Genomic DNA, 22,237 nt, shown 5'->3' with positions numbered 1-22,237 from the left:
AATTGCCCTCCCCCTAGTGGCAGCTAGCTAGCTCTAGTCTTCTGGCAAATGTGGACGGCAGTACACAACATTTCCTCCCCAATTTTATTCAATTCAGAAACATAATCACACACACAACATATACTAGAAAACAATATTTATTCATATCTCATTTCAATACAAGGGGGCCCTGCAATTGGAACACTTGAAGGTAATTGAAGGTAATCTAACTCAGAAGAAATAGATGCTGTGTATGCAAGACCCCGATAGGGAAAGGGAAATATAGTATAGAGGATTGTCTTACATGTATTTTAGTTACATTACAGTATGTTACAGTATAGAAGGACAGGTGAGCTCACACAGTAAAAGAGCAGTGGGGAGATTCATATATATTATTAAAAACAAAAAAATACATTTTAAGTGATAAGTAGGCATTGATCTGAAGCCGAAAAAAAATAGGAAATTCACATGAGCATCACAATGCATACCTCACCCATGCTCTACCAAGGTTTTCCAGTACACAGCTTTGACCTACTACAGTATCTATGTTGGTCTATTGTACTTCCAACAATGTGTAGACAGGTTGCTTAGGATTCAAACCTTCTCAAACAGCCTAATTCATATTCTTAGAGGTGCTCCCATAATAATGTGATTTGTACCGCATACAAGGTAATGTATTGTGTTCTTCCCACCCCACACTAAGACATTACACTACCTTTTCAAGCATTTGTTTAATCATTTGAAAGCAAGCTTTGCTTTTATACTTACAACACCATCAGGCTTGATTGAGTGAGCTGTTTTGTTTTGTAGTAATGTGGTGCCTGCCTGTATTACCTTAAACCTTTAATTGAATAAGAATGCATTCATTGAAAAATACATACATTTCATAACATATTTTTTGGTCAGTAGGTACCCAACATAACAAGAGGTGTTATTTGAGACACAGTGACTCATATAGATAGAGGTCTATAGAGCCTGTCAACATTCCTGATTTCTGTACCTGTAAGCTGTGTAATACTGACTTGAGCTCAGAACCACTTGTTTTTCAAACATGGTCCTGTTTTATTAATTGCTGTGCTGAACTATTTTCTACATTGTAAATGATCAAAACTATGAAATAACACATATGGAATGATGTAGTTACCGAAAAAGTTTTAAACAAATCAAAATATATTTGAGATTCTTCAAATAGCCCTTTGCCTTTTACATTTTTATTTGAATTGAACCTTTATTTAACTTGGCAAGTCAGTTAAGAACATATTCTTTACAATGACGGCCTACCCCGGCCAAACCCGGACAAGGCTGGGCCAATTGTGCTCCAACCTATGGGACTCCCAATCACGGCCGGATGTGATTCAGCCTGGATTCGAACCAGGGATGTAGTGACGCCTCTTGCACTGAGATGCAGTGCCTTAGACCACTGCACACTGCGCCTTGATGACAGCTTTGCACACTCTTGACATTCTCTCAACCAGCTTCATGTTGTAGTCACCTGGAATGCATTTCAATTAGCAGGTGGGCCTTCTGAAAAGTTAATTTGGGGAATTTCTTTCCTTCTTAATGCTTTTGAGACAATCAGTTGTGTTGTGATAAGGTAGGGGGGGGGGTATACAGAAGATAGCCCTATTTGGTAAAAGACCATGTCCATACTATGGCCAACACAGCTCAAATAAGCAAAGAGAAATGACAGTCCATCATTACTTTAGCATGCTGCCCAAACAGTGCGCGAGCGTTGCAAAATAAATATACACATACATGTTATTCAATCATTGCATTGCCAGGCGCTAAAATAGAAGTTGGTTCTATTTGTGATGCAGTACGCGATGCAAGTCCTGCCTCTCCCATCTCCTCATAGGGTTTTAGAAGCATATACCCACATGCCATCTCCTCATTGGTTATACCCACGTGGGTGAATGAAAGATGAACTGAGGTCGGTTGTGGTAATTCACCTTATGATGAAAGTTAGTTGCCAATCGCCATATAAAATCCAAAGAAGAAAAAGCCTGAGATGACTAGAAATGATTCAGTTGACCGTTTTATTTGTGGATTAATTGTCTGAGTAGAGGACCTTGTGCATGTCAGGTAAAATAACTCAATATTGATATGCCAGTACAAATTAGCTAGCAACAGTAAATAGGACAAATTAGCTTGCTAGCTAAAATTGCCATAAATGTTTAATGCTTTTCGACCTGTCCCCAAATAAATATAATTGGTTCAGAGTTTGTTTAGATATTTCAACCTGCGTGTCATTGATTGCATTTGGTGTGGGGGGGACAAAATCAATTTGCACATGATGACGGACGCGGTTTGGGCATGGTGTAAGACATGAAGGTCAGTCAATAAGGAACATTTGAAGAACTTTAAAAGTTTCTTCAAGTGCAGTCGCAAAAACCATCAAGCACTATGATGAAACTGGCTCTCATGAGGACCACCACAGGAATGGAAGACCCAGAGTTACCTCTGCTGCAGAGGATAAGTTCATTAGAGTTACCAGCCTCAGAAATTGCAGCCCAAATCAATGCTTCACAGAGTTCAAGTAACATACACATGTCAACATACACTGTTCAGAGGAGACTGCGTGAATCAGGCCTTCATGCTCGAATTGTTGCAAAGAAACCACTACTAAAGGACACCAATAAGAAGAAGAGACTTACTTGGGCCAAGAAACACTAATGGACATTAGAACGGTGGAAATCTGTCCTTAGGTCTGATGAGTCCAAATTGGAGATTTTTGATTCCGACTGCTGTGTCTTTGTGAGACGCGGTGTGGGTGAACAGATGATCTCTGCATGTATGTTTCACTCCGTGAAGCATGGAGGAGGTGTGATGGTGTGATGGAGCTTTGCTGGTAAAACTGTCTGTGATTTATTTAGAATTCAAGGCACACTTAACCAACATGGCTACCACAGCATTCTGCAGCGATACGCCATCCCATCTGGTTTGGGCTTAGTGGGACTATCATTTGTTTTTCAACAGTACAATAACCCAACACACCTCCAGGCTGTGTAAGGGCTATTTGACCAAAAAGAAGAGTGATGGAGTGCTGCATCAGATGACCTGGCCTCCACAATCCCCCAACCCCAAACAAATTGAGATGGTTTGGGATGAGTCAGACCGCAGAGCAAAGGAAAAGCAGAAAACAAGTGCTCAGCATATGTGGGAACTCCAAGACTGTTGGAAAAGCATTCCAGGTGAAGCTGATTGAGACAATGCCAAGCGTGTGCAAAGCTGTCATCAAGTCAAAGGGTGGCTATTTGAAGAATCTCAAATATAAAATATATTTTGATTTGTTTAACACTTTTTTGGTTACTACATGATTCCATATGTGTTATTTCATAGTTTTGATGTCTTTACTATTATTCTACAATGTTGAAAATAGCAAAAATAAAGAAAAACCCTTGAATGAGTAGGTGTTCTAAAACTTTTGATCGGTAGTGTAAATATATCAATATTATTTGATATATTTACACTACCAATATTAAGTCCGTAAAGTCCATTAACCCTCTGAAGAATATGAATTAGGCTGTTTGAGGTTTGAATCCTAAGCTACCGGCCTACACATTGTTGGAAGTACAATAGAACAACACAGCTACTGTAGTAGGTCAAATCTGTCTGCTGGAAAACCTTGGTAGAGCATGGCTGAAGTAACCATTGTGGTGTCATGTGAATTTCCTTCCTTTTTCGGCTTCAGACCAATGACTACTACTCACTTAATGAAGGAAAAATCCACCCAAAACCACTCATTCCTATAATTTACTGTGTTACATAATACTAATATATGAGAACAATATTTTTTTGGAACAAATGTTTAATTTTGTCGTTATAATAAGATTGGAAGCAACATCTGAAAATCGTTGCTGAAATCTGTTGCTGCTCAAGTCGACTACAAAACCCACAATGCAATGCTTTCTCTATGGGCTGGCTGGCTAGCTAGCTAGCAAACACAGCTACACACAATAATACCAAAGTCAATATCAGCATGTGAAGTAACTAGTTAGCTGTAAAATCGCCTAAACAAACTGCATTATTGATTTAAGAGTCTACAATCTCATAATGTTCAACCTGCAGATCGATGTGCCTCACAGACTGGAGTCTGACATTCACAACTGCACCACCATGGAATGCACCCTGGACTGAAGAGGCAGGAAAATAGGAAAAATGTGTTAGACACTCTGTTAAATTAAGGAATTTCTGCCTGCTTGAACAGCAATAGCTCAGATACACATGAAAACATGAGATGACCCAGGGAATTGATAGAACATTGCTCAAAGATGCACAAAAAGAATTTAACAAAAAAATTATATTAATCACCTTCCGGAAGGTGATTATACAACATTATTATACAACACATTATGCTGATTGGCTGACAGCCGTGGTATATCAGGGTATGACAAAACATTTATTTTTACTGCTCTAATTACATAGGTAACCAGTTTATAATAGAAATTAGGCACCTCGGGGGTTTGAAAAATGGCAACAGAAATAATGTAGTTATTAGTATTTATTTAATATTAACAGGTGATTTTCCAGATGGAACAAAATCTTGCTTAGGGCCCCTAAAAGGCTAGAGCCGGCCCTGAGCATCTTAAGGCCAAGTTAATCGTTAGAACCTTTGTAGTAGCATCATTATATCTCCGAGCTGTTCCCCTAAACCATAGTTCTTAAAGTTACACTTGAAAACGCTTGGAATCAAACAGCTGCTTCAGACCACTAACAGAACAGGTAAGTGCTTTGTTAAATGCCCCCCCCCCCCCATGTCACTTTATACATAGAAGATCTCCGATAAACATAGAACCACATGGTTTATCCGTCTCTCTGTGACAGCAATAACTTCAGAATAAAGTTGACTACAAATGCAAAGTTGCTAATATCGTTGCAATTGATACAAACAAGTGACGTATAAAAAGATGCTTCAAATGAAAACCGAGATTACTGCATTCAAATATAAACAGTAGGCTATAGGGCCATGTCAATCATATTGAAATACAGTGCCTTCAGAAAGTTTTCATACCCCTTGACTTATTTCACATTTTTGTTGTGTTACAGACAGAATTCAAAATGTATTACATATATTTCTTCTCAACTATCTACACACAATACCCAATAATGACAAAGTGAAAACATGTTTTTAGACATTTCTGCACATTTATTGAAAATAAAATACAGAAATATCAAATTTACATACATTTTCACACCCCTCTGTCAATACACGTTACAATCACCTTAAGCAGCGATTAGAGCTGAGTCTTTCTGGGTAAGTCTCTAAGAGCTTTGCACACCTGGATTATTTACACATTCATCTTTTTAAAATTCTTCAAGCTCTGTCAAGTTGGTTGTTGATCATTGCTAGACAGCCATTTTCAAGTCTTGCCATAGATTTTTAAGACGATTTAATTCCTAACTGTAACTAGGCTACTCAGGAACATTCAATATCGTCTTGGTAAGCAACTCCAGTGTATATTTGGCCTTGTGTTTTAGGTTATTGTCCTACTGGAAGGTGAATTTGTCTCCCAGTGTCTGTTGGAAAGCCCACTGAACCAGGTTTTCCTCTAGGATTTTGCCTGTGCTTAGCTCAACAACAAAAAAAACTCCCTAGTCTTTTCCGATGACAAGCATACCCATAACATGATGCAGCCACCACCATGCTTGAAAATATGAAGAGTGGTACTCAGTGATGTGTTGTGTAGGATTTGCCCCAAACATAACGCTTTGTATTCAGGACATGAAGTTCATTCATTTGCCACATTTTTTGCAGTTTTACTTTATAGGGCCTTATTGAAAACAGGATGCATGTTTTGGAATGTTTTTATTCTGTACAGGCTTCCTTCTTTTCAAATTGTCATTTAGGTTAGTAACTACAATGTTGTTGATCCATCCTCAGTTTTCTCCTACCACAGCCATCTAACTGTTTTAAAGTCACCATTGTCCTCATGGTAAAATTCTTGAGCAGTTTCCTTCCTCTCTGACAACTGAGTTAGGAAGGATGCCTGTACCTTTGTAGTGACTGGGTGTATTGATACACCATCCAAAGTGTAATTAACTTCACCATGCTCAAAGGGATATTCCCATCTACCAACAGGTGCCCTTCTTTGCGAGGCCTTGGAAAACCTTCCTGGTCTTTGTGGTTGAATCTGTGTTTAAAATTCACTACTCCATTGAGGGACCTTACAGATAATTCTATGTGTGGGATACAGAGATGAGGTAGTCATTTAAAAATCATGTTAAACACTATTATTGCACACAGAGTGAGTCCATGCAACTTATTATGTGACTTGTTTTGCAAAGTCTACTCCTGAATGTATTTAGGCTTGCCATAACAAAGGGTTTGAATACTTATTGACTCGAGACATTTCAGCTTTTCATTTGTAATTCATTTGTAAAGACATGATTCCACTTTGACATTATGAGGTATTGTGTGTAGTCCAGTGACACTAAATCTCAATTTAATCCATTTAAAATGTTATGTTTAATCGAGTTCTATTTTGCTACTTGCAGGCTACTTAATATATTTCATGATGTAATGATGTGCCAAATCTGTGATTTTATTGGGTGAGCATTAGAATAAGCCACCTCAATATTTTCAGCTGTAAGTGGTAATATCTCTCTAGGAGCTGATCCGTCATCCGTATTGTGAAATAATTCTAATGTTAATGAAAGATTTGAATGGAGAAAGCTGATCTTCCTTTCTTTCGATACATGCACCAACAACACACATAGCGACTGCTCTCTCCGCGTGGTGTTGAGGAAAATGCATATTTTATATTTGGCCGTTGTAGGAAATGTTATGTAGGAAACTTATGTTATGAACTCCATCACTATCGGGAAACCGATACCTGGCCTCTCCACTGTTCTCTCTTCCATAGTAGCGTCGTCACACTCCCTGTCACTACACTCAACGAGGACCAACAAACCCAAGGGCTCTTTTAAGAGACACCCAATTAATTAAAATAAGCACACACCGTATGTGCGCGGGTGTTTGTGTGTCGGAAAAGGGAGGGGGGTGTCAAAAACTATGCGCATCTGTCTGGTTTGTGCATGCATTATAAATTAGCAGCGTGACAGTTTTCCCAAAGTTACCAACGTGTGGTGTATCTAACTGGCTGTAATAGCAGCCAAGGACGTTCGCGAGTTTATTTGTTTGTGCTCTGATTACACGCAAGTGTCCAGGTCAGCAGTTTACACAGATGACTGTCTTTAGCCATATGAAAACCCTTCCATAGCAAAATATACCTGGCTAGCTAGCTACCTTCCTTTTGCTTCTCATCCAACTGGTGTTAGCTTTCTACTTGCTAGCTGCTACTGAACAGTGAGATTCGGCTGAAATACTACAGAAAGGTAGCACATCGTTGGATTTTATTAGGCAGAAATGTGCACGTGAGAGAGAAAAATTGTGAATCTAATTTAAAAAATGTTGCACCTACAAACTTGTTCAGTCCAAATGGATATAAGTCTAATGGTCACTTTATGGACGCTGTAACCTCATTTGTATCCTATAGTCTAGAACAAATCCGGTATAGTGGTCCTCGGTAACGGCCAGACGGATCATGACGATCATGTGTTGTGTACCTTCAATCAACTTGATTTGAATCAACATTGGTGTCATATTGGCTTAGATATGATGGTAGGGAGATTTGAATTTAACATTGTGTGTCAAACAATGCATACTATAACATTTAGATTACAGTCAAATCTCTTATCACATACAGTAGATGCTACACTACTGCTGTTTAGCCTCCAGACTTAAAGAACCCATGCAGAAGAGAGGGAAGAGAGAACGAGAACGAGGGTGAGGACAGAGAATGGAGAGAGAAAGAAAGAAAAGGGAGGAGGGGGGAAAAGAGAGGGAGACAGAGGGTTAGAAAAAGAGAAGGGAAAAAAGAAAGGGGAGGAGAACAAGAAAGAGAGATGGGGAGATAAATAGTTGAGAGGAAGAGAGATGTGGGAGAGCAAAATTAAGCAAGAGAGGAGGGGAGAGAGGGGGAGGAAGGAGGGAGCAGGAGAGAGAAAAGACTTACATAAAGCTGGAGCAGTGTTTAAAAGTAGAGAAAAGAAAACGAGGGAACAGAAGAAAAAGAGAGATCCAGTAAGGCTGCAGGGTGGAGGTGGAATCCATGTCCTCCCTCTCTTCCCTCCCACTATCGTGAAGGCATTTATTGAGGCCGGGCAACAGAATTGATGGAGAACATAGTCTTCCCTATGAAAGAGGGCATACTTATACAGAAGAGAGCTGACAGAGCTCACATGTGTAACGCAACATACACATTACAATGAATTATGTCTATTCTGGGTGGGGCGATAAAGCATTTTTTGTGATTTCGTGAGTGATGTTTTTGTTGATATTGGAATGGTTTATAAGTAAGACAATGCACAGTGATTTGGGTGCATCATGTGAACATTGTTTAAGCATAATGTTGTGACAACATTGCATAGAACGTGATGCTCTATATTGATGATAGGATTATCTATTGGCGAGTTATCAACAAGCCACAGAAATTCAGAGTCACGAAAACCAAACAGGATGATAGATATTACACATGCATGCTTTTAGACCTATATTGGTTAAGGACAACCGCATGCAAGATAAAAGGGTTTCAGTCACAATACAGTGAAAATAAATATGGTAATGAAATCAATGTTTCTACAAAATTGTAATTACATTAACAGACTACCATGTAAATATGCGTTCCCATAAAATGTGTATAGTTGTCCGTGGGAACACAGTGTTCTGCATGCGGATGCTGCTATGCCACCCTCCTTCCCACTGCTCTGTATCTCAGTGCCTGAAGCTGCTGTTGGGAAGGTTAAGGGCCTATTATGGGATGGCTCAATCCACGGACGCATAAACACTAGAATATACCCCTGAGAGAACTACAGCTTCCAGAGATATACCCCTGAGAGAACTACAGCTCCCAGAGATATACCCCTGAGAGAACTACAGCTCCCAGAGATATACCCCTGAGAACCCACTGCTCCCTGAGATATACCCCTGAGAGAACTACAGCTCCCAGAGATATACCCCTGAGAACCCACTGCTCCCAGAGATATACCCCTGAGAGAACTACAGCTCCCAGAGATATACCCCTGAGAACCCACTGCTCCCTGAGATATACCCCTGAGAGAACTACAGCTCCCAGAGATATACCCCTGAGAGAACTACAGCTCCCAGAGATATACCCCTGAGAGAACTACAGCTCCCAGATATATACCCCTGAGAGAACTACAGCTCCCAGAGATATACCCCTGAGAGAACTACAGCTCCCAGAGATATACCCCTGAGAACCCACTGCTCCCTGAGATATACCCCTGAGAGAACTACAGCTCCCAGAGATATACCCCTGAGAACCCACTGCTCCCTGAGATATACCCCTGAGAGAACTACAGCTCCCAGCAGTGGAGAGAGCTAATCCATGCCCTGAGCATGTTCCAAACAAGCCCTGTCCAGTCCAGGGCTGGCACTTCAAGTGCAAACCTAATAGCAATCACATTCCGTGACCCCAGCCCTTGTGTGGGTGCCAGTGTATTAGAGCAGAGTCCAATTTCAGAGCTGCCTAGTGCTAGCCTGGGCGCCAGTCAGATTCTGATTTGCCCAATTTATCATTGTCTTGGCAAGGCAACAATGAGGTAACCCTGTTAGGTTAATGATGGAAACAAGGTTGGAGTTGTTTCTTTTTGATTAAATCAGTCAATTCAAGAGGTGAATTAAAATTGTAAATCATGAGTTGATCATTTCTCATGAAAAATAACAAAAGGTTCCATATTTTCAATTCATACCCAGAATTGACTGAATTGAAATGGAATAGCTGGAACACACTAGCGCCCAGGCTAATGTAGCATAGCCCCGGCTAGCATTGTTCTTATTGGCCCTGTTCAGTGCTGTTAGCGTCAAGGTCTGAGTGCTGAGCATCACCCCAATGGAGAGGAGATTCAGTGCTCTAATGTACTTAAGTAAAAATACTTTAAAGTACTACTTAAGTTGTATCTGTACTTTACTATTTATATTTTTGACAACTTTTACAGTGATTTTTATTTAACCCTTATTTTACCAGGTAAGTTGACTGAGAACACATTCTCATTTACAGCAACGACCTGGGGAATAGTTTCAGGGGAGAGGAGGGGGGATGAATGAGCCTATCGTAAACTGGGTATGATTAGGTGACCGTGACGGTATGAGGCTCAGATTGGGAATTTAGCCAGGACACCTGGGTTAACACACCTACTCTTACGATAAGTGCCATGGGATCTTTAGTGACCACAGAGAGTCAGGATGGCCGTTTTACTTCCCATCCGAAAGACGGCACCCTGCACAGGGAAACGACCACAATCACTGCCCTGGGGCATTGGGATATTTTTTTGAGACCAGAGGAAAGGGTGCCTCCTACTGGCCCTCCAACACCACTTCCAGCAGCATCTGGTCTCCCATCCAGGGACCAACCCTGCTTAGCTTTAGAAGCAAGCCAGCAGTGGGATGCAGGGTGGTATGCTGCTGGCCACTTCCCAGCTAGCACACTTGGTTCCTTGGAAGTTGTGGGAATGTACGTTTTTGGTTTACCATTGGTTCTGGGAACAAAGCCATAAGTTTACTTACTGGTAAAATGGCCTGTTCTGGGATCGTTAAATAATAAAAAAGCAATTTAATCAATTTTAGAATAAGGCTGTAACATAACAAAATGAGGAAAAAGTCAAGGGGTCTGAATACTTACCGAATGCACTGTATATTTTGGGTTATGGTGGGGTACGGCAGTTTAACTAAGCTCATGAGGCATTTTTGAGTTATATTCTTAAAAAATCAATGTCTATATATCATGAATATAACAGTCCAAAAAGGGAGGTAATAACTCCGGATTTACCTTTTAAAGGAGGGATTTGGTCAAAGCTACACAAACACACGTGGGCATACACTCAACACACATTGTGTAACATGAACTGCAGTTGTTTTTTTAGACGCATAAAGATGCTTGTCAGGTTGACACAAATGTGTCTACTCTACTCTGACTAAAGCAGTGTTTGGTTCAGGGTGCCTCGCCAATTCACCTTTCATTAGGAGGCTGAGCTGGAGGAGGCTGTTGTTTAAATTTCAGGACAGTTTCCTTCCGGAATTCCAATGTAGAACCTCTGTTCCCCATGAAGGAAACCACTATTGTCCCAGGCCAACAGAACAGACATGGCTGTAGGGTAGATGTGAGGTGCTGGGATAAGGGTTGTAGATGTGAGGTGCTGGGATAAGGGTTGTAGATGTGAGGTGCTGGGATAAGGGTTGTAGCTGTGAGGTGCTGGGATAAGGGTTGTAGATGTGAGGTGCTGGGATAAGGGTTGTAGATGTGAGGTGCTGGGATAAGGGTTGTAGATGTGAGGTGCTGGGATAAGGGTTGTAGATGTGGGGTGCTGGGATAAGGGTTGTAGATGTGGGGTGCTGGGATAAGGGTTGTAGATGTGAGGTGCTGGGATAAGGGTTGTAGATGTGAGGTGCTGGGAAAAGGGTTGTACATGTGAGGTGCTGGGATAAGGGTTGTACATGTGAGGTGCTGGGATAAGGGTTGTAGCTGTGAGGTGCTGGGATAAGGGTTGTAGCTGTGAGGTGCTGGGATAAGGGTTGTAGATGTGAGGTGCTGGGCTAAGGGTTGTAGATGTGAGGTGCTGGGCTAAGGGTTGTAGATGTGAGGTGCTGGGCTAAGGGTTGTAGATGTGAGGTGCTGGGCTAAGGGTTGTAGATGTGAAGTGCTGGGCTAAGGGTTGTAGATGTGAGGTGCTGGGATAAGGGTTGTAGATGTGAGGTGCTGGGCTAAAGGTTGTAGATGTGAGGTGCTGGGATAAGGGTTGTAGATGTGAGGTGCTGGGATAAGGGTTGTAGCTGTGAGGTGCTGGGATAAGGGTTGTAGCTGTGAGGTGCTGGGATAAGGGTTGTAGATGTGAGGTGCTGGGATACGGGTTGTAGATGTAAGGTGCTGGGATAAGGGTTGTAGATGTGAGGTGCTGGGATAAGGGTTGTAGATGTGAGGTGCTGGGATAAGGGTTGTAGGGTAGATGTGAGGTGCTGGGCTAAGGGTTGTAGGGTAGATATGAGGTGCTGGGATAAGGGTTGTAGATGTGAGGTGCTGGGATAAGGGTTGTAGATGTGAGGTGCTGGGATACGGGTTGTAGATGTGAGGTGCTGGGATACGGGTTGTAGATGTGAGGTGCTGGGATACGGGTTGTAGATGTAAGGTGCTGGGATAAGGGTTGTAGATGTGAGGTGCTGGGATAAGGGTTGTAGATGTGAGGTGCTGGGATAAGGGTTGTAGGGTAGATGTGAGGTGCTGGGCTAAGGGTTGTAGGGTAGATATGAGGTGCTGGGATAAGGGTTGTAGATGTGAGGTGCTGGGATAAGGGTTGTAGATGTGAGGTGCTGGGATACGGGTTGTAGATGTGAGGTGCTGGGATACGGGTTGTAGATGTGAGGTGCTGGGATAAGGGTTGTAGCTGTGAGGTGCTGGGATAAGGGTTGTAGATGTGAGGTGCTGGGATAAGGGTTGTAGATGTGAGGTGCTGGGCTAAGGGTTGTAGGGTAGATATGAGGTGCTGGGATAAGGGTTGTAGATGTGAGGTGCTGGGCTAAGGGTTGTAGATGTGAGGTGCTGGGCTAAGGGTTGTAGATGTGAGGTGCTAGGCTAAAAGTTGTAGATGTGAGGTGCTGGGCTAAGGGTTGTAGCTGTGAGGTGCTGGGCTAAGGGTTGTAGCTGTGAGGGGCTGGGCTAAGGGTTGTAGCTGTGAGGTGCTGGGATAAGGGTTGTAGATGTGAGGTGCTGGGATAAGGGTTGTAGATGTGAGGTGCTGGGCTAAGGGTTGTAGCTGTGAGGTGCTGGGATAAGGGTTGTAGCTGTGAGGTGCTGGGATACGGGTTGTAGATGTGAGGTGCTGGGATACGGGTTGTAGATGTGAGGTGCTGGGATACGGGTTGTAGATGTGAGGTGCTGGGATAAGGGTTGTAGCTGTGAGGTGCTGGGATAAGGGTTGTACATGTGAGGTGCTGGGATACGGGTTGTAGATGTGAGGTGCTGGGATAAGGGTTGTAGCTGTGAGGTGCTGGGATAAGGGTTGTAGCTGTGAGGTGCTGGGATAAGGGTTGTAGATGTGAGGTGCTGGGATAAGGGTTGTAGATGTGAGGTGCTGGGATAAGGGTTGTAGATGTGAGGTGCTGGGATAAGGGTTGTAGATGTGAGGTGCTGGGATAAGGGTTGTAGATGTGAGGTGCTGGGATAAGGGTTGTAGATGTGAGGTGCTGGGATAAGGGTTGTAGATGTGAGGTGCTGGGATAAGGGTTGTAGATGTGAGGTGCTGGGATAAGGGTTGTACATGTGAGGTGCTGGGATAAGGGTTGTACATGTGAGGTGCTGGGATAAGGGTTGTAGCTGTGAGGTGCTGGGATAAGGGTTGTAGATGTGAGGTGCTGGGATAAGGGTTGTAGATATGAGGTGCTGGGATAAGGGTTGTAGATGTGAGGTGCTGGGATAAGGGTTGTAACTGTGAGGTGCTGGGATACAGGTTGTAGGGACATTTTAGGCTATGAGGGACCATACTAACAGTCTCCTGGTGCAGAGGAGTTTACTGATAGGAGTTTGACTACGTGCCCAGGAAGAAATATGTTGAAATACTCCAATCATATAATTCCCAAAATATCTCCATATAAAACAATATTGACACTTCATGTAAAAAAACATAATGGATACACATTCTGGGTTGTCACGGTTCATTTGAATAATGTCGGATTCTCTGGAGGGATGTGGAGTAGCTGTAGTGTAGCCTAAAGGCTCCAGCATCGATGCAGGGATGCCCATACCCAGATAATAGCTGCTAGATGGAATTGTGAAGCCGCTGTCCTGATGACGCCAGCGCTACGCCAGCGCTACGCTAGGCAAACAAACAACAGAGTGCGTCACCACCACCGCCAGGCACTGGCAGCACATTTCTCTGCTTTTAGCCTGAGTACACGGCAGCACACGGCACAGCACTGGAACTGCAGTGTCAGGCAGCAGAACACAAGGAAGCATGACAGGCTGTTACCTACCGGCCTGCATAGCCACAGTCTGCATAACACATGCTGCCACGGCCAACGATTGGCTCAGATCAAATTCCATCCATCATTTCAGATGATAATATTAATAGAAATTCTATTTCCATTTCAAGGAAGTATTTCCAATGAATAGGCCGATCATTCAATTCTTAGAAATTTGATGCACTTAATTGACTGAATTGAAATGGAATTTAACCAGAGAGATACAAAGGAAGGATGAAATGGATTTGACCCCCATGCTCATGCTGGCCATTATGTAAGACTGTGACTATGTAAATAATCCTGCTGTCACTGCTTGGCCAGGCAATACAGAGAGCATGCTGTCACATCTGATCTAGTCAGCACATGGGGCAGTAAGCAACAGCCCTGCAAGTCACTCACCACACACACACACACACACACACACGCACACGCACACGCACGCGCACGCACGCACGCGCGCTAATGCGCAGATACATTCTGCATGGATGTACGAGCCTGTCTTCACAATAACACTGTCCCACTCTTTCACCCTTCCCTGGGCCACTGTCCCCTAGGCCACTGTCCCCTGAGCCACTGTCCCCTGAGCCACTGTCCCCTAGGCCACTGTCCCCTAGGCCACTGTCCCCTAGGCCATCAGAGAGAAGGGTAGTAGTAGAAATGGGCATAATGACAGAGTATATCACCCAATACTGTACAAATCCTGTTTTTCCCAGCTCTTGTGCCAAGTTGATCGTATGTAAACACTCATCATCATACTGTATGTCATCAGTAGGGACCAGTCTCTGAGGATCATACTATAGTAGATCATATCTCTGTATTACTACAGTCAGGTTCATATCTCTGTATTACCACAGTCAGGTTCATATCTCTGTATTACCACAGTCAGGTTCATATCTCTGTATTACCACAGTCAGGTTCATATCAGGTTCATATCTCTGTATTACCACAGTCAGGTTCATATCTCTGTATTACCACAGTCAGGTTCATATCTCTGTATTACCACAGTCAGGTTCATATCTCTGTATTACCACAGTCAGGTTCATATCTCTGTATTGCCACAGTCAGGTTCATATCTCTGTATTACAACAGTCAGGTTCATAGGGAAGTGATGATTATAGGTCTCCTTCATTCTGTATAGTTGGATCATAGTCGGGTGGTGATGATCAGTATTTTCTCTGTAAAAGTAAAGATACCTTAATAGAAAAACAAATCACCCAGTAAAATACTACTTGAGTAGTATCTGGTTTTAAATGTTCACCCATGTTGAATGTTACAGTGCCTTCGGAACGTATTCAGACCCCTTGACTTTTTCCATATTTCCTTACGTTACAGCCTTATTCTAAAATGGATCAAATATTTTTTGGCCCCTCATCAATCTACACACAATACCCCGTAATAACAAAGCAACATTTTTTTTTTGAAATGTTTGCTAATGTATTAAAAAAAATAAAAAAAATATCACATTTACATAAGTATTCAGACCCTTTACTCAGTACTTTGTTGAAGCACCTTTGGCAGCAATTACAGCCTTGAGTCTTCTTGGGTATGACGGTACAAGCTTGGCACACCTGCATTTGGGGAGTTTGTCCCATTTTTCTCTGCAGAGAAAGCTTGAGAGGATTAATCGGGTTCAAGTCTGAGCTCTGGCTGGGCCACTCAAGGACATTCAGAGACTTGATCCGAAGCCACTCCTGTATTGCCTTGGCTGTGTGCTTAGGGTCATTGTCCTGTTGGAAGGTGAACCTTCACACCAGTCTGAGGTCCTGAGCACTCTGGAGCAGGTTTTCATCAAGGATCTCTCTGTACTTTGCTCCGTTCATCTTTCCCTAGATCCTGACTAGTCTCCCAGTCCCTGCTGCTGAAAAACATCCACACAGCATGATGCTGCCACCACCATGTTTCACCGTAGGGATGGTGCCAGGTTTCCTCCAGACACTTGGCATTCAGGCCAAGGAGTTCAATCTTGGTTTCAACAGACCAGAGAATCTTGTCCTTTAAGTGCCTGTTGGCAAACTCCAAGCGGGCTGTCATGTGCCTTTTACTGAAGAGTGGCTTCCGTCTGGCCACTCTACCATAAAGGCCTGATTGGTGGAGTGCTGCAGAGATGGTTGTCCTTCTGGAAAGTTCTCCCATCTCCACAGAGGAACACTGGAGCTCTGTCAGAGTGACCATCGGGTTCTTGGTCACCTCCCTGACTAAGGCCCTTCTCTCCCGATTGCTCAGTTTGGCCGGGCGGCCAGCTCTAGGAAGAGTCTTGGTGGATTCAAACTTCTTCCATTTAATAATGATGGAGGCCACTGTGTTCTTGGGGACCTTCAATGCCGCAGAACGTTTTTTGTACCCTTCCCCGGATCTGTGCCTCGACACAATCCTGTCTCGGAGCTCTACGGACAATTTCTTCGACCTCATGGCTTGGTTTTTGCTCTGACATGCACCGTCAACTGTGGGACCTTATATAGACAGGTGTGTGACTTTCCAAATCATGTCCAATCAATTGAATTTACCACTGGTGGACTCTAATCAATTTGTAGAAACATCTCAAATACGATCAATGGAAACAAGATGCACCTGATCACAATTTCGAGTCTCATAGCAAAGGGTCTGAATACTTATGTAAATAAAGTTATGTGTTTTTTATTTTTTATACATTTCCAAACATTTCTTAAAACCTGTTTTCACTTTGTCCGTATGGGGTATTGAGTGTAGATTGACGAGTAAAAAAATGTTTTAACGTAGCTGTAACGTAACAAAATGTGGAGAAAGGGAAGGAGTCTAAAATACTTTCTGAATGCACTGTAAGCTTGTTTTACTCCTACGTTTCTTAACAAGGTCAATGTAAACAAACACAGTTTCAAAACATGGTTAAAAGGATCATTTTGATCTCATGGTCAGTTGTTGCATCCATTGGTCTGTCTAGGAATTTGAGAGGGGTTATTTTTCTGAAGCCCCATCTCTCAGCTGTTTACCAAAACAAGTGGCGGGGTATCCACGTTATTGTTTGAATTTAGGATTAGCCCTTTAACCCTGACCCCCGTGTCACCTTGACTTCCTGACCTGCACTAATCTGGTCTCATTTAAAGCCGTCAGTCAGTCCATCAGTCTGTGTCCAGTGAAGTGGACTGCTACTGGAAGACTGATGAAAGGACAGACAAGGAATCGGAGACAGATGGTGCTGCTGATTATGCAATGCTTATAACCATCCCAGTCAAGCAGAATAAAAACACACAGGTATTGGACTGTAGCAGTGGTGACCTGCCTGGGGCTTATGACGTATTAATTTAATGCTGAAAAATACCAGACAAAATGAAAGCATCACTGTGAATAATCATGTGTTATAATATTGTAGGTACTGCAAAACGACTCTAGCTTTTGGGATTGTGAGTAACAAGACCAGATTGCCTGTGAAGGACTTGGCAGAGGCTATTGCATATTTATTAAGTGGACTGATCCCTATTTTCTGCACAAAATGATCACCCAGTGACGGGCCAATTCATATAACACATAATGATGCCTGAGCAATACGCATCCACACACATGAAGATCTGATCATATCTGATCATCATTAGATTATAAGTGCACACTAACCAATGCATCTTGATTAGGTTGCACACCATCACAAAATGCAAAACAGGATAAACTGACAAAAATAGATTTTTACGTGATGATATCTCTTTTTTTTCAGTCATATGAGCTCTGTGTGGAATCATGTTGGAACAAACCGATTTTGGCGCAGGCACCTGCACCGAAACAACAATAGAAATTCAACCCCTCCGGAAGAGAGAGGTTGGAGGTTCACTGTGTGATACAGGAATACAATATGATTCCTGTATCCTTTCACAAACAAAGACCTAATCAGAGATGACACAAGGATTTATTCAGCTGAGGTAGCAGCAACGCTAAACTGGAGAGACAAGCATGAAGCATCCAAAACAGTGTTGAAGCGAACAACGACATCCCAAAAATAACATTCACTACAAGTACCAGCCGTATCCATAACGCACGCACACACACACACACACACACACACACACACACACACACACACACACACACACACACACACACACACACACACACACACACACACACAAATCAGAGCTGGGAGGAAATCACGCACTACATAAGAGCCGTCATAGCATCAGCCAAAAATGAGTCATATTCTCCTTGTCAGTCATCAGCCACTCAAAACAAAATAACTCCCATGACAGGGTGATTTCAATCACAATGGAAACAATCTGACAGTATAACATCACAACAGTCTACCAAAAACCCTTCATCCTCCCTCATCACATCATACAGTGTCCATTTCAACAAAAAGGATAAAAAAATTCAATGAAAATGTAATTGATCATATAAATATTAACAGCCATGTTTACCACCAACACACACGTCTACCACACACACACAGACATCCCTCCACATGACCACCATTCTCCGTTAGGGCTAGGGTTGTTAACTAAGGGAGAGAGCTCTCAGAGTCACAAACTCATCCCATCTCTATTCTCCAGACATGACAGGATGAGAGGAGAGGACAGAGCAAGGTCTGCAAGCGCCAGCTAGGTGACTCAGCACATGCACTGGAGACACTGCAATAACAAAGTGCCACACTGCATCCCTGTCAATGAAGGATGGAAGGACCAGCCCAGCCCCACCTCCATACAGCCCCATTCATACAGCATGAGGTTCACAGGGACTGCTACTACTCACATGTCATATAGCCGGTAGGACATGGCAGAGCTGGGTCTGTCCGGGTGAGCCCCGCCGCTGGGTGGCGTGCTGGACTCGCTGCGGGGACGCCTGGGGTCGGTGCTGCTCACCACGGCACGCCACACGCTCGGCTTGTCCATCCTCCTGGCTCGTCAATGGGACTTGACTCAACGGAGCAGAAGCGTGCGCACAGACTCATACACTCTCTCACATACACTCTCACTCTCAGTCACAAACAGCCAGCCAGAAAGAGCTCTGTGATGTAACGAGGCAGGTCCAAAAGGCAGGCAGGGGGTGTGTAGTGGTCGAGCAAGGCACAGTGAGGCTGTTTAACACTGATAAACAGCCTCCATTTAAACCCATGCTATGTGACGATGGCTGAACACGTACCAAGGCAGAGGAGACAGGGCTAGCCATCAAAAGCATGGGGATAACCTGCAGGAGCGAGAATTATATATTTATTGTCTCTAATACACACCGGATTTCATCCACATCCTCCCTACACCACCTCTCCTCTGCTCACGGTAGTACAGCCCGCAGCCGGGCCACCCGATTGGCTCCCTGGTCTCCATGGAAACAGGAGAATGTGTTGGAGGTAGGGCTCATAGTCTCTCTCTCCCTCCCCATCTCTCTCCCTTTTTGTGGAATCAATGAGTTTCTTTCTGCTGCATCCCAAACTGATGAGGCTTTTAAGACTAATGAGGGATTGTGCAATTAGTTTGTCAGGTAAAGCCTGTTAATTAGACTCTATAGGAAGACAGGGCATCTGCTTCGTGGCTCTGGAGAGTGACGGCTGGGAAAAACACCTCATATGAGAGACAGAGAGAGAGAGAAAAGCCCTTTGAATTGACTTGAGAGAGAGAGGCAAATGATAACAAAGGGCAGCCAATGAGCACAGCCTAGCCATAACAAAGGGCAGCCAGTGAGCACAGCCTAGCCATAACAAAGGGCAGCCAGTGAGCACAGCCTAGCCATAACAAAGGGCAGCCAGTGAGCACAGCCTAGCCATAACAAAGGGCAGCCAGTGAGCACAGCCTAGCCATAACAAAGGGCAGCCAGTGAGCACAGCCTAGCCATAACAAAGGGCAGCCAGTGAGCACAGCCTAGCCATAACAAAGGGCAGCCAGTGAGCACAGCCTAGCCATAACAAAGGGCAGCCAGTGAGCACAGCCTAGCCATAACAAAGGGCAGCCAGTGAGCACAGCCTAGCCATAACAAAAGGGCAGCCTGTGAGCACAGCCTAGCCATAACAAAGGGCAGCCAGTGAGCACAGCCTAGCCATAACAAAGGGCAGCCAGTGAGCACAGCCTAGCCATAACAAAGGGCAGCCTGTGAGCACAGCCTAGCCATAACAAAGGGCAGCCAGTGAGCACAGCCTAGCCATAACAAAGGGCAGACAGAAAAAGCTGGCTGCCAAAAGAAGGCAGGCAGAGTGATCACTGCATTATGAAAGAACCAGAGACAGAGCTGTACTTCCTCATTAAATGCACAACATACACAACCATTAGAGAACATTACTTCCCCAGATTTTCATTTCAAATTCAAAGTTTGGTAAAGCGCTCTGATGAAGAAAAGCTACAAATCATACTAGAAGACGACATAGAAAGCTGGAGGTTGGCAGCACACTACATAACAGCCTGTCACGAGATGACAGCTAGTGACCGTTGCAATAGGATGAGGAAGAATGTATTATTTTATCGAGTCCATTGTTTCATTTCACCCCCATATTAACATCGTTTCTGGATCATTCTGTGGATTTCCATAACCTGGTCATGTTCTATTGTTAATACTTGTTAATGACTCTTTTTATAATGTAACCTTGTGCTTTGGTACTATGTATCAATACTGTATGTCATGTCAATAAAGTACATTGAAATGTAATTGAGAGAGAGTGGAAGATAATGAAACATCTATGAGTGAAGACCCCGGGAATGAAAAATGAGTGTATGTGCAATTCTTACAAGGCTGGTGACTTATGTTCTTTGTTCAACACAGGAAACAATTATCCATCAAATATTGAGGTTACACAGCCCTTGCATCATAGGGGAGGGTGGTAGAGACAATTAAAAAATAGTCTTACATCTATAGGAATATCTGCAGTATATATTCTATACTCATTCATGTAATGATGGAACTCTCATGCACAGCACATCCATTTCACAAAGCCACTTCAATAATGCAAGTGACACACAGATCAAAGTGTTGTCTATTAAATCTGCTCTTGGGGCAAAATGGGTCTATTCTTACCAAACCGCATACAATAGCAGGCTGGGGACTGGGGAGGGCTGGGGACTAGGGAGGGCTGGGGACTAGGGAGGGCTGGGGAGTAGGGAGGGCTGGGGACTAGGGAGGGCTGGGGAGTAGGGAGGGCTGGGGAGTAGGGAGGGCTGGGGTCTAGGGAGGGCTGGGGACTAGGGAGGGCTGGGGACTAGGGAGGGCTGGGGAGTAGGGAGGGCTGGGGAGTAGGGAGGGCTGGGGAGTAGGGAGGGCTGGGGAAGAGGGAGGGCTGGGGAGTAGGGAGGGCTGGGGAAGAGGGAGGGCTGGGGTCTAGGGAGGGGCTGGGGAGTAGGGAGGGCTGGGGAAGAGGGAGGGCTGGGGACTAGGGAGGGCTGGGGAGTAGGGAGGGCTGGGGAGTAGGGAGGGCTGGGGTCTAGGGGAGGGCTGGGGAGTAGGGAGGGCTGGGGAGTAGGGAGGGGCTGGGGGGAGTAGGGAGGGCTGGGGAGTAGGGAGAGGGCTGGGGAGTAGGGAGGGCTGGGGGAGTAGGGAGGGCTGGGGTCTAGGGAGGGCTGGGGACTAGGGAGGGCTGGGGAGTAGGGAGGGCTGGGGAGTAGGGAGGGCTGGGGTCTAGGGAGGGCTGGGGAGTAGGGAGGGCTGGGGAGTAGGGAGGGCTGGGGAGTAGGGAGGGCTGGGGTCTAGGGAGGGCTGGGGAGTAGGGAGGGCTAGGGCGGGGTCTAGGAGGGCGGGGCTAGGGAGGGCTGGGGTCTAGGGAGGGCTGGGGAGTAGGGAGGGCTGGGGAGTAGGGAGGGCTGGGGTCTAGGGTCTAGGGAGGGCTGGGGGTCTAGGGAGGGCCGGGGACTAGGGAGGGCCCGGGGGACTAGGGAGGGCTGGGGAGTAGGGAGGGCTGGGGTCTAGGGAGGGCTGGGGGGAGGGCTGGGGAGTAGGGAGGGCCGGGGACTAGGGAGGGCCGGGGGACTAGGGAGGGCTGGGGAGTAGGGAGGGCTGGGGTCTAGGGAGGGCTGGGGACTAGGGAGGGCTGGGGAGTACGGAGGGCTGGGGTCTAGGGAGGGCTGGGGAGTAACGGAGGGCTGGGGACTGGGGAGGGCTGGGGTCTAGGGAGGGCTGGGGAGTAGGGAGGGCTGGGGAGTAGGGAGGGCTGGGGAGTAGGGAGGGCTGGGGAGGGCTGGGGAGTAGGGAGGGCTGGGGAGTAGGGAGGGCTGGGGAGTACGGGAGGGGCTGGGGCGTAGGGAGGGGCTGGGGGAGTAGGGAGGGCTGGGGTCTAGGGAGGGCTGGGGGCGTAGGGAG

At 44.9% G+C, this 22,237-nt stretch overlaps 1 protein-coding gene across 2 annotated transcripts in view; it reads right to left on the bottom strand.

The window, feature by feature from the left end:
- The window catches only part of LOC106566761 (IQ motif and SEC7 domain-containing protein 1), a 121,955-nt gene extending 102,823 nt beyond the window's left edge, over positions 1–19,132 (bottom strand). Inside the window, exon 1 of one of the 2 annotated variants that reach the window (XM_014135128.3) lies at positions 18,716–19,132. In XM_014135128.3, the coding sequence (XP_013990603.2) occupies positions 18,716–18,855 (140 nt within the window). In that variant the 5' untranslated portion in view covers positions 18,856–19,132. The remainder of the gene's footprint in view (positions 1–18,715) is intronic. The other variant, XM_082959907.1, reaches the window with a different exon arrangement.
- Positions 19,133–22,237: the final 3,105 nt, after the last annotated feature.

Source organism: Salmo salar, chromosome 13 (assembly GCF_965601325.2).
Source record: "Salmo salar chromosome 13, fSalSal1, whole genome shotgun sequence".
Taxonomy (NCBI): Eukaryota; Metazoa; Chordata; class Actinopteri; order Salmoniformes; family Salmonidae; genus Salmo; species Salmo salar.
The sequence above is the reverse complement of the archived record's forward strand: the minus strand, read 5'-3'. Positions and strand labels throughout refer to the sequence as shown.